At 38.2% G+C, this 12224-nt stretch overlaps 1 protein-coding gene across 2 annotated transcripts; it reads right to left on the reverse strand.

Moving 5' to 3' along the window:
• Window positions 1-6346: 6346 nt before the first annotated feature.
• On the reverse strand, window positions 6347-9052 carry LOC105959152 (Cysteine proteinases superfamily protein). 2 transcript variants are annotated; one of them, XM_012983196.2, is made up of 2 exons: window positions 8934-9052; window positions 6347-7373 (listed from the first exon to the last, which is right to left on the reverse strand). In XM_012983196.2, the coding sequence occupies exon 2, from the start codon at window positions 7350-7352 to the stop codon at window positions 6651-6653; it is 702 nt and encodes a 233-aa protein (XP_012838650.2). In that variant the 5' UTR covers window positions 7353-7373; window positions 8934-9052; the 3' UTR covers window positions 6347-6650. The 2 variants fall into 2 exon arrangements, with proteins under 2 accessions (XP_012838650.2, XP_088669477.1); XM_088813351.1 differs by having other exon boundaries at window positions 6347-7402; window positions 8934-9038.
• Between the last annotated feature and the right edge of the window lie 3172 nt (window positions 9053-12224).

Raw genomic sequence — 12224 nt, forward strand, 5'->3', positions numbered from 1 at the left:
CGAGTGAGGTGGTTGCATGTGGGAGTTGTCTTGCAACGAATTTGTAGTGTCGAGTGAGTTGGCTCCTCGTGGGAGTTGTCTCGCAAGCCCCCCACTCTCGAGACGATGTGGGAGCCAAGTCGAAAAGGGTACCGGATCGTGTCGAGAGTAGATCGGTGCTGTAGTCTTGCGTTAATCGTTGGCATGGCGTGGAGAATTTTTTTTTTTTTTTTTTTATCCGTTTGATAGCGAGCGCGACTTGGTAGGCGCGTTGAATAGCTCGCGCAATTTGGTTAAGCGAGGTGAAACTATCAAGTGATTTGGTGGAGCGCACAGAAATTCTCGCGCGATTTAGTAAAGTGCGTCAAAATCTTCACGTGATTAGGAGAGGCGGCACGCATTGTAGGACGCTGATGTGCCTGAGTTTGCGTGCACTTGGGGTCCATGCTCGCAGTAGCCCACATGGGGGGGGGGGGGGCACGCGCGCATGTAGTGCACGGAGAGAGAGAGTGTGGAGCTGTTAAGAATTTTATGAGGAGCTGATAGAGACTTCCTCGAGAGTGGCGCAGCATGTTGCTTTACTCATTTTTTCTTCTCTTTTTTTTTTTGTTTTTTTTCTGTTTTTTTGTCTCGAGAAGCGTGCCGGATGCGCGCATCGGGAAGCGTGCCGAATGCGCGTCTCGGGATTCATGCACGTGCGCGCCTCGGGAATCGTGCCCAAGTATTTTTTGCCTCGGGAATCGTGCCCTTTTTTTTTTGTCTCGGGAAGCGTGCCGGATGCGCGCCTTGGGATTCGTGCCCGCGCGCGTCTCAGAAATCGTGCCCGAGGTTTTTTTTTTTTTTTTTGTAAATAAAGCCGCGCGCGCGGCTCGGCTTGGCTGCCGTTTCTACCCTTTTTTTTTTTTTTTTTTTTTTTTTTTTTTTTTTTTTTTTTGCGGCACAGATTGCGCGCATGATGGGGCGCGGAGCGCAGGCTAGCTGAGCGCGCGGGGAACGGGGCGCGGGCTTGCTGGACAACCGGGGCACGGGGCGCTAGGCGCGGAGCGGGGCGCGAGGGCGCACCCGGCAAGAGCGTAGGGGGGCGCGCGTGGGAGAGCAGGGCGCGGGCGTGCGCGGGTGTCGGAGGGCGGGGCGCACGCGGCAAGGGGGTCGCGCGCGCGCGTGTTGGGGAGTAGGGCGCGCACGCGCGTGTCAGGGAGCGGGGGCGCGGGCGTGCGCGCGCGTCGGAGGGCGGGGCGCGCGCGGCAAGGGGGGCGCGGGCGCGCGTGTGGGGAGCGGGGCGCGCGTGCGCATGTGTCGGGGAGAGGGGCGCGCGCGCGCATGTGTTGGGGAGCAGGGCGCGCGCGCGTGTCGGGGAGCCGGGGCGCGCGCGCATGTGTCGGGGAGAGGGGCGCGCGCGCGCGCATGTGTCGGGGAGAGGGGCGCGCGCGCGCATGTGTCGGGGAGAAGGGCGCGCGCGCGCGCTTGTGTCGGGGAGCAGGGGCGCGGCGCGCGCGCGGGGCTCATGGGGCGCGCGCGGCCGGGCGGTCGGGTTGCGGGGTGCTAGGGCGCGGGTCGCGCGCGGGCAAACGGTTCTGGCGCGGGGCGCGCGCTCGCGGGCTGCTGGGGAGCGGGGAGCGCGCGCGATGGCTGTAGGGGAGCGGGGCGCGCGCGCGCTGGTGGTTGGGGCGCGCGACCGGGTTGGTTTTTTTTTTTTTTTTTTTTTTTTTTTTTTTTTTCTTCTTCCTGTTCTTGGGTTTCGCGTGCGCGATTTTACCCTCTTTTTTTTACGTGGTTTATGTTCCCCCCCTTGGGGATGTTCTATTTTTTGAGTAGCGAGATTATCCTCGTTCCTTGAGATGGGATGTAGGGAGATTATTCTCGTTCCTTGAGATGGGATGTGCACCCCCTTGGGGATTTTCTATTTTTTGAGTAGGGAGATAACCTCGTTCCTTGAGATGGGATGTGCACCCCCTTGGGGATGTTCTATTTTTTGAGTAGGGAGATATCCTCGTTCCTTGAGATGAGATGTGCACCCCCTTGGGGATGTTCTATTTTTTGAGTAGGGAGATATCCTCGTTCCTTGAGATGAGATGTGCACCCCCTTGGGGATGTTCTATTTTTTGTGTAGGGAGATTATACTCGTCTCTTGAGATGTGATGTGAAACCACTTGGAAAGGTAAGGGTGATGCCCAACCTTAGGATGGGGATAATTGCCCACTGTAGGATGAGGCGCTCGAGACCTATGGTCTGATGTGGATGCGCACAGTTGTGTCATTGGTTCGCGCGTGTGCGTCTGACCATTTTTTCTGTTTTTGAAGTAGGGACGTGAAACACTTGATGGGATGTGAAACCCCTTGGGGTTGAAAGGTAAGTGGATGTACCACCCTTGAGATGAGATGCCCAACTTTAGGATGGGATAGCCCCCCCATTTAGGATGAGGCGATCACGAACCACTGGGGTGAGATGCCCAACCTTGGCGATATATGGTGCCACTAATTCAGTGGCAGCACGAGTTGAATCTTCCGTGATCATACGCTGAAGGTCTTCTTCGGTTATCTGAACCGTTCGAGAAATAAGTAGAAATTGATCATGTTGAGGACCCAGTGGGGCCTCACGAAGAGGAGCGTTGGCTCCTGCTATGACGATGTATGGTACCACTACTTCAGTGGTAGTACAAGTTGAAGCTTCCGCGATTATACGCTGAAGGTCATTATCGGTTATCTGAACCGTTAGAGGAGCAAGTAGAAGTTGATCTTGTTGAAGGTTCGGCGATCATATGCTGAAGGTCCTCTTCGGTTATTTGAACCGTTCGAGGGGGGGCGGAAGTAGGACCCCAGAGAGTCGATGACCCATGGCGAGCAAAATATTTTGGGGGCACTATAAACCCCCTGGGAGTCGATAACCCTTGGGACGAAATATTTTGGGGGCAGATGTAAACCCCCAGGGAGTCGATAACCCTTGGCGAGCGAAATGTTTTGGGGGCACTGTATACCTCTAGGGAGTCGATAACCCTTGGCGAGCGAGATATTTTGGGGGCAGAGGTAAGCCCCAGGGAGTCGATAACCCTTGGCGAGCGAAAATGTTTGGGGGCAGATGTAAGCCCCCAGGGAGTCGATGGCGGTGGTGCCATAGGTGGCTCCACATGTGAAGCAGGTGCTGGTATCGCGTTGGGAGCATTTGCTCCAATCGTGGCAATATATTGGGTCACGGCCTCTGTGGCAGCGCGAGTTGAAGCTTTTGCTATCATGTAATGAAGCGCATCATCGGTTATTTGAACCATTAGAGGAGCTGGTGGATCGGCGAGTGGTGGGTCCCGAGGGGGATCACCTGAACCTCGCGAGGCAGATCCATGGGACGTGGAGGAGGTGGCAAGCCAGAGCCTCCACGAGGTGGGAGGTCGTTAGCTGTGTCATTTTCTCTCCGAGCAGACGCCTCAGGAGGATCTTGTTGGCTACGTGATCTGGTTTGCATCGTTCCCACAGACGGCGCCAAAATGATGATGCTAATTACTTAGATCACATAGGGTAGTGTGGAAAACGAACTGGGAGAGCAAAGCAGATCAGTAGCTTGACAACTTGATGATCCTGAGGTACCTGCGAAATGAACACACGTGAACTACGCCGGGGGTTGATCCGGCGGAAACCCCTCCGACGCTCAAGTCAGACGTGCTGATCATAGAAATAGTCCAGAGAATACAGTTGATAGTATTGCTCAGTTAATAGGACGTACCTTAATAAAATGAGTAAAACCTCTATTTATATGTCGTTTATTGGGTTGGGTTTGCTTTGTTGGGCCCAAGCCTTACTTGAAGGTGTTTGGGCCTCGGTGATATTAGTCTTCGATATTTGGCTCGTAGCCCAGTATGTAAAGAAATTGTAGGCCCATTGAGTTGGCCCAATTAGGCATATCATCTTGGTTTTCTTTTGTGTGCGAAATAATTTGGTGGGTCCACAATAGGACACTGTGGTTGTCTAGCTAGGACCATGGTTACACATTACAGCATCAGACGAAACATGTTGACCGGTCAAGATTATTTTTCCGGTCAAATGAAAATTATGAAAACAACGAGGCAAAAGTGAAAGCGATTTTTGAAAGCTGTGCCGGACAGCATATGTATCGCATATTGGCATTGTAAGTAATCATGTGCACAAACCTAGAAGATATGTTTCTATTAATTATTGTTCATGAGATCCATAGCTTATGGTTTATTTATTTATTATTTTTTATTACAGAAAATAAAAGTAGCAGTACTTGAATCTCTGTATCTTAGCCTTGTGATTTGAATTACTAGGAGCATTTCAAAGAGATTGTTATATGTTATGTAGTACGAACTCGGAAACAGCAGTTTGAGAAAACTGGAAAATGGACATAAAAAACGGCACGTCCAAAAAGTAGGATACGAAAAGTGAATGAAAACGTATAAATATTAAAAGTATAGACACGACTCTATCCTACTCGCATGCAATGACCTATTTAGGGTGTGAACGAACCGAGCTATTCTGTTATTTCGAAATATTCGAGTTCGAGTTCGAGTTCACAGTGTCGACCAAGGCCAAAACTAAAACCGAGTAAAAGAATAAACAGGTGGGACCCAGGTTAAGTGAGTGGTCGGCGGAAGTGGGCCCGAGGATGATACCAAATCTGTGAAAAGCAGACGTGGCATTTGAAATACGGGCTAGGCTAGGCGACGAATAATTGAGTTTTACGAGGAAAGAACACTGTCTTAATCAATCCTTAGTGGGTGGGCTCCATTTTTAGGTTTTCCACACTTCTCTCCCTTGCGAAGCAAAGTATCTATCTTTGAGATTCAATTTTAAAATAATAATATACAGAGTGGTATTTAATTATTCATCTATTGCATGTTTATCTAGGCAAATCGAATATGATCATATTATATAGTTGGACCAGTGGACGATCCTTTTTGTTTAATAATAGTTTTCTAAATTTTCAAATGTTAAATTATATAGTAATACTAATATCGTTATATTCTGATTAAAAATTTTAGAATAATAATTAAATTAAATAAAATGAGAACTATAAAGTTAGTCATGGAGTAGTGGGGAGGAAAGGGGCTGGGCATGTGAGGAAGCAAAACCGGCCTGTTTTGCAGACGTCAGATAAAACGGCCCGAAATGGGTGGTGGGCTGATATCAATTGGACAAGAAACCAAACTAATAAGGCCAATATTTTCTGTTAGGGGGTAATCACGGAAATCAGACTACAAGTGACGTTTTAACAAATCAGTTTACGGATTCAAATGTTAATATTCGTCGAGTTTTTAAAATTCGTGATTCGAAATGAGTGAAAAAAGGTTAAAAACGCAGTTAAATCGCTTGACTAAGTATCGTATATTTTTTGAAATGGGTTGAGTTGGTGGAAATCATTCAAAAATGGGTCACAATAGATTTAATGGTTCAAAAAAGGGTTAAATGGATTAGAAACGAGTCGAAATAGGTTACGATTTTCCAAATCGGGTTAAATTAGCTAACAATATATCAAATGGCTCAAAGACGAGTTGAATTCGGGTTTACAACGGCTCACAAAGGGGCTAAAGTAGGTTAGATGGTCACAAAGTATGTGAAGTCAGTTATTTTCAACTAGATGTTATTTGCAACAGTCAACAGATAGCCAATTGCCACCTGATAAATCAGTCTTCTAAAGCCTCGTTTGGTTGCAGAGATTACCCATTATTAACTAAATAATTGGACTTTATTTGATGTTTGGTATCCCTAATAACTTGTCTGGTCGACCCGCAAATATTATGTTACTATGCATTATCTTGTCTTTTAGCCTTTAGGTATGTTTTTTATTCAATTTTCCAAGGTCCAAATGTGATAAATGTCGTTCGAGCTTTAATAATACCGTTACGACTTTAAATGTGATTTCGATCATTTTTAATTCCAAATTTTGCAAAACCCGAAAAAGAGAATTTGTAGCATTCTGAGTTAGTTTTCTAATCCAACTTGAATCACCAAAATTGGATGTCGGACGAGAAAGATATACATGAATTAATGGATACTGCCCACAACTTTGATGTATTAGGTATCTAAAATTCAAAATGTGACTCATTCATGCATAACTTTGTCACACGACATCCAATCTAGCGGATTTAAATTGAATTAGAAATCTAACCCAAAGGACTACAGTTTTCGTGTTTCGAATTTTGCCAAAATCAAAATAGAAATATGTCAAAATCAGGTTCGAAGTCAAAACGACATTAGTAAAATTGAAACGACATTTAACATTTCAGATAATACAATTGGGTTTCATTAGATTATCTCATTTTACCTTGGATAATCTTATCTTGGCAACCAAACGTGGTTACACAATTGTATTATTGGACCTTCGAAAATCCAATTAAAAAACTTGCCTAAAAGGCAAGATAATGATAACATAATATTTGCGGGTCGACCCGGGAAGTTATTAGGCATACCAAACATCAAACAAAGTTCAATTGTTTAGTTAATCACGACTAATCTCCCCAACCAAACGAGGCTTTAATCATATAAAGATTAAAAAATTACTGATTAGAGTACAGAGTTCTTACAGGTGTATCTGCCATAAGGAACATTTAGAGCCTCCACTGTGCCACGTAAGTACCCACAACTGCTTTCGAAAAACAAAATATCGTACTTCATTTACGCTCACCACGTAATTATTACAACAAGTTCTTGTTGGATACTATGTTTTCACTTCCGAGCAACTCGATTCTCCTGCTTCACCATCAAATTCCGAACGAGTTCCAGAATCTCATTTCGCATATTAGAAACAAGTGACGGTGTGATCTGCTCCTCAATGGTAGAAAACCATAAACTCTCCATATTATAATCACGTCTCTCACTTGCACACCAGTTGCAGATTGCTCGTGCAATGGCAGTGACATACAGCCCACAATCGAACCCATTCACCTGCCTCGGTGTACTGGAGCACTCAATGTACTTGGCATCAGTCTCCGTATAAGCAACTACAGCTTTATAAACCCTTTTGGAGTGATTTTTGTTCAGACATCCGCTGCTGTCATGATGCACAAACAAATTAGTGTTTCTATCGAACGCAAGTAAGCTCCAGTGGGTCCCACCTCCCGCTTCGGTGACATCATCATTGTCGTTGATTGGGAAGATAATCAACTTCCTTTGGGGTAGATGAAGAGGCTCGATGAAGTCTTTAAGGCTTGCACTGTCGGGGCACTCTTTTATCCAGAAGGTGATTGAAGGTGGGAGCAGAAGAATGTCCTCAGAAGCTTCCGGAAAGGTGGATGGGAGGTAGCTGAAGTAGAATTCGATGATGCGGTCGTTGAGAAAATACGGGCCGTTGAGAATTTCGAGATCCGATCTCCTGAGGACAACATCGTTGTAGCTAAGAATTTTGTCGTCGGCTGTTTGTTTTTCCATGTCCGAGATGCTATGCAATACCTGCGAGTACAACAGCAAATGCCCAGAAACTGTGACCATGAGGTTTAGTACAAAAACATGAAAACTGAAGACTAAATGTAATTAATAAAGATTCTTGATGTGTGACTTGACTTCCCCATGATAATTATGTGATTCATCAATCAATTATGGTGAGACTGATGATTAATACCCCTCTATTTAAATAAATCGTGGTAACGGCGATTCTTCAAATTCTAGCATTCTTTCTGGAAGTTTTGGCATAACGAACAATGACATGGCCTCGACCTAACTATTTGATATGTTTATACAAGCTGCCCCTCTGAATTTAATTTTGTTTTCTGTTAGGAGATTGAACTATAAGATACAGGCCTCGTTTTTTACTGGAAAAGAGAGTCGTGTTTTGATAAGAACATTTACTAGAGTGCAATTCCCAGCTAACTTCTTGGTTCACTTACAGTAATAAGTTACCAAAACTCTCATCATCAGATCAGATGAAATATCTAAATAAACAACAAACATTCTTTTCTAGGGGTGAGGGGGTAATGGAACACAATGACCTTTTCGGGCTCGTTATATTGCAGTGTAAAGAAAACAAAAATTACGGGATCACTATTCATGGCAGAGTGGTGAACTCAAGAATAATTCAGTTGAAGGAGGTGAACTGAATAACATCCCTTATAAAATAAAAAACCATTAGGTCAAGCGCTTGATGAAAAAAGTTCGTTTATCAACCATCGAGCAAGAGATATTTCTTGATGCTCGGAATGATCCCTCCACTATGTAGCAATTTCAACATTCTACATCTCTAATCGTTAGGTAGAGTTCACCACTCCCCGAAAAATGAATCCACTGGTTAACAATTAACATAAAATTTCCAGTACAACCAGATAAATACGACAATTCTGAAGCAATTATTATCCTACTACCTGATTGATGTTTTGAAATTTCATCATACCCAAATTGTCGAAATGCAATAAGAAATTATTCTCACAATAAAACAAGTCAGACGAACATCCATTGAATTAACAAGAATATCACAGCACAAAAAGATCACACTATGGGAAGCTTCGCCAAAGAACAACCATGTATCCCTAAGCCTACCTAACAAGAACAAACCACATTATACAATATAAAATAAAAATATTCTGGAACTGCAGTTTATTTACATCATTATTCTTAAACCTAGAGTTTGTGCCCAATTTTATCTTGCTGTCATCAAGAACAGCCATACTAGTGAAATTCCTAAAGTGCCTTCAATTATGAAAGGAATCATTTGCTTTCTCTGAGCTTATACCAAACCTGGTGTTCCAATTTCCAAGTTCCAGTAGCCCATGTGGAAACCAATAAATATAGCATACACGGCAAGATTTCATTGAGGCATTTCATCGAACACATTGCATTCCACATAATAAGAAGTACATACACATGAGTTAAACCCTTAATCAGAAATCTCAAAACTATAATCAGAGCTAACATCATATTATACTTCAATTCTGGTTTTTTTGTTTCTTTCAGAAAAATTAAACGTAAGAATAATAGAAAACACTTGGACAAATTTTCGAAATAGTGAGAGGATCTTACAGCTCAGTGAAGCAACGCAGGCCTGAGAGCGAAGTGGCCGCACCTCGTTCGACGAAAATGGAAGCGATTTGCTGCAAGGTGAGACTTGTCACGGAAAGCGTGAGCTCAAGAATTTCAGACGGTAATTTTGGCTTTTCACGCAAACAAATACACTCTCACTTGCACAGTCCGCGCGTGCAACACACGACATGCTGTTTTAAGTTTTAACACAGGTTTTTTTATGAATTTTTATACATGTGTATATTAATATATATGATATAACTAGTAATTGTACCCCTGCGATGCACGGGACAACAAATTGCATTGTTTTGATGTTGTAAGAATATAAACAAACGTTTGATGTATCGTATGATCAAAATTCTATTATACTGGAACATCATTACGTATACTACATACAAAAAAAGGAAATAACTTTACTATTGAATAATTTTCCAAATGAATTGAATCAGCTAATACCAGTAGATTGAAAATTTGAACCAGGAAAAAAATCATCAACTATGTCTTTCATGTTGAGCTTAAAAGTAATTAGATTTAATAACTTAGTTAACATAATCAAAACTAAACTATCGACAACATAAAAGGCCATCTATACATCTTGCATCGGAACTAAGCCCTTCTCCACTGCCTCATTTTCAGGCTGTTTTGCCACTGGAATTAACAATTGGAAAATTAAGAAACAAAAATAAATATAAACAATAAATTAAATATCGCATACAAACAATAAGTCTTGAAGGTCGACTTCCAATAGCTTGTGGCTCCGCCCATTTTTGGTTAATTCTCTCAAATCATCCATTTCAATAATATGTCCAATAACATATAAAATGAAATAATTGTTATACATAAAATTTGAAAACTTTGGTATAAATTAATGAAACACATAATTTAACAAAATGAAATTACCTATAAGCCATGATGGAAAAAGATGTAAACTAATTGCCACACAGTCAATAGGATGAAGAAGATAAAAAACAAAATCTAAAGTCGGGTTACCAAAAGAAGAAGCCTTAGGTAGGGAAGAAATAAAATTCAAATGTTGCAGACATTATGTAAAACGATGTCACAAAATTCGCTAGGGATGAAAATCAGATTTATTTACCCTTTTCTGTAAAAATCGAAAATCAGATTATTATAAATAATATCTAGGAGAATTTGATGAAAATCGATAATAATATTTAAAATAATATTTAGGAGATATAAATTTGATAAAAAAATCAAAAAATAATATTTAGGAGATAAAAATCTGATAAAAATCGAAAATAAAATTTAAAATAATAGTTAGAAGATAAAAACTTGATAAAAATCGAAAATAATATTTCAAATAATGTTAATGAGATAAAAGTTGATAAAATACGAAAATAATAATTAGAATAATATTTAGGAGATAAAATATGATTAAAATCAAAATTATTATTTAAAATAATATTTAGGAGATAAAAATTTGATAAAAATCGAAAATAATGTTTAGGAGACAATAATCTGATAAAAAACAAAATTAATATTTAGGAGATAAAAAACTAATAAAAACGTGATAAAACTCGAAAAAAATATTTAAAATATTATTTAGGAGATATAACTTTGATAAAATTCGAAAATAATATTTAGGAGATAAAAATCTGCTAAAAGTTGAAAATTATATTTAAAATTATAGTTAGGAGATATAAAATTGATAAAATTAAAATAATATTATTTATAATAATATTTAGGAGATAAAAATTTGATAAAAATAAAAAATAATATTTAGGAGACAAAAATCTGATAAACCTAAAAAATAATATTTAAAATAATATTTAGGGGATACAAATATGACAAAATTCGAAAATAATATTTAAAATAATATTAAGGAGATAAAAAATTGATAAAAATTGAAAAAAATTACAAATATGACATTAGGGTTTCTTAGGGTTGCCTAGCGTTTCTTTCTTTTATATATAAGATAAAAGTTGATAAAATAATAGTTAGGAGATAAAAATTTGATAAAAATCGAAAATAATATTTCAAATAATGTTAATGAGATAAAAGTTGATAAAATACGAAAATAATAATTAGAATAATATTTAGGAGATAAAATATGATTAAAATCAAAATTATTACTTAAAATAATATTTAGGAGATAAAAATTTGATAAAAATCAAAAATAATGTTTAGGAGACAATAATCTCTGATAAAAAACAAAATTAATATTTAGGAGATAAAAAACTAATAAAAACATGATAAAACTCGAAAAAAATATTTAAAATATTATTTAGGAGATATAACTTTGATAAAATTCGAAAATAATATTTAGGAGATAAAAATCTGCTAAAAGTTGAAAATTATATTTAAAATTATAGTTAGGAGATATAAAATTGATAAAATTAAAAAAATATTATTTATAATAATATTTAGGAGATAAAAATTTGATAAAAATAAAAAATAATATTTAGGAGACAAAAATCTGATAAAAATAAAAAATAATATTTAAAATAATATTTAGGGGATACAAATATGATAAAATTCGAAAATAATATTTAAAATAATATTAAGGAGATAAAAATTTGATAAAAATTGAAAAAAATTACAAATATGACATTAGGGTTTCTTAGGGTTGCCTAGCGTTTCTTTCTTTTATATATAAGATATCTAGGAGATAAAAAATTGATGAAAATCAATAATAATATTTAAAATAATATCTAGGAGATAAAAATTTGATAAAAAATCAAAAAATAATATTTAGGAGATAAAAATCTGATAAAAATCGAAAATAAAATTTAATAATAGTTAGGAGATAAAAATTTGATAAAAATCGAAAATAATATTTCAAATAATGTTAATGAGATAAAAGTTGATAAAATACGAAAATAATAATTAGAATAATATTTAGGAGATAAAATATGATTAAAATCAAAATTATTATTTAAAATAATATTTAGGAGATAAAAATTTGATAAAAATCAAAAATAATGTTTAGGAGACAATAATCTCTGATAAAAAACAAAATTAATATTTAGTACATAAAAAACTAATAAAAACATGATAAAACTGGAAAAAAATATTTAAAATATTATTTAGGAGATATAACTTTGATAAAATTCGAAAATAATATTTAGGAGATAAAAATCTGCTAAAAGTTGAAAATTATATTTAAAATTATAGTTAGGAGATATAAAATTGATAAAATTAAAAAAAATATTATTTATAATAATATTTAGGAGATAAAAATTTGATAAAAATAAAAAATAATATTTAGGAGAAAAAAATCTGATAAAAATAAAAAATAATATTTAAAATAATATTTAGGGGATACAAATATGA

This window comes from Erythranthe guttata, chromosome 14 (assembly GCF_056151865.1).
Source record: "Erythranthe guttata isolate IM_541 chromosome 14, IM_541, whole genome shotgun sequence".
Classification (NCBI taxonomy): Eukaryota; Viridiplantae; Streptophyta; class Magnoliopsida; order Lamiales; family Phrymaceae; genus Erythranthe; species Erythranthe guttata.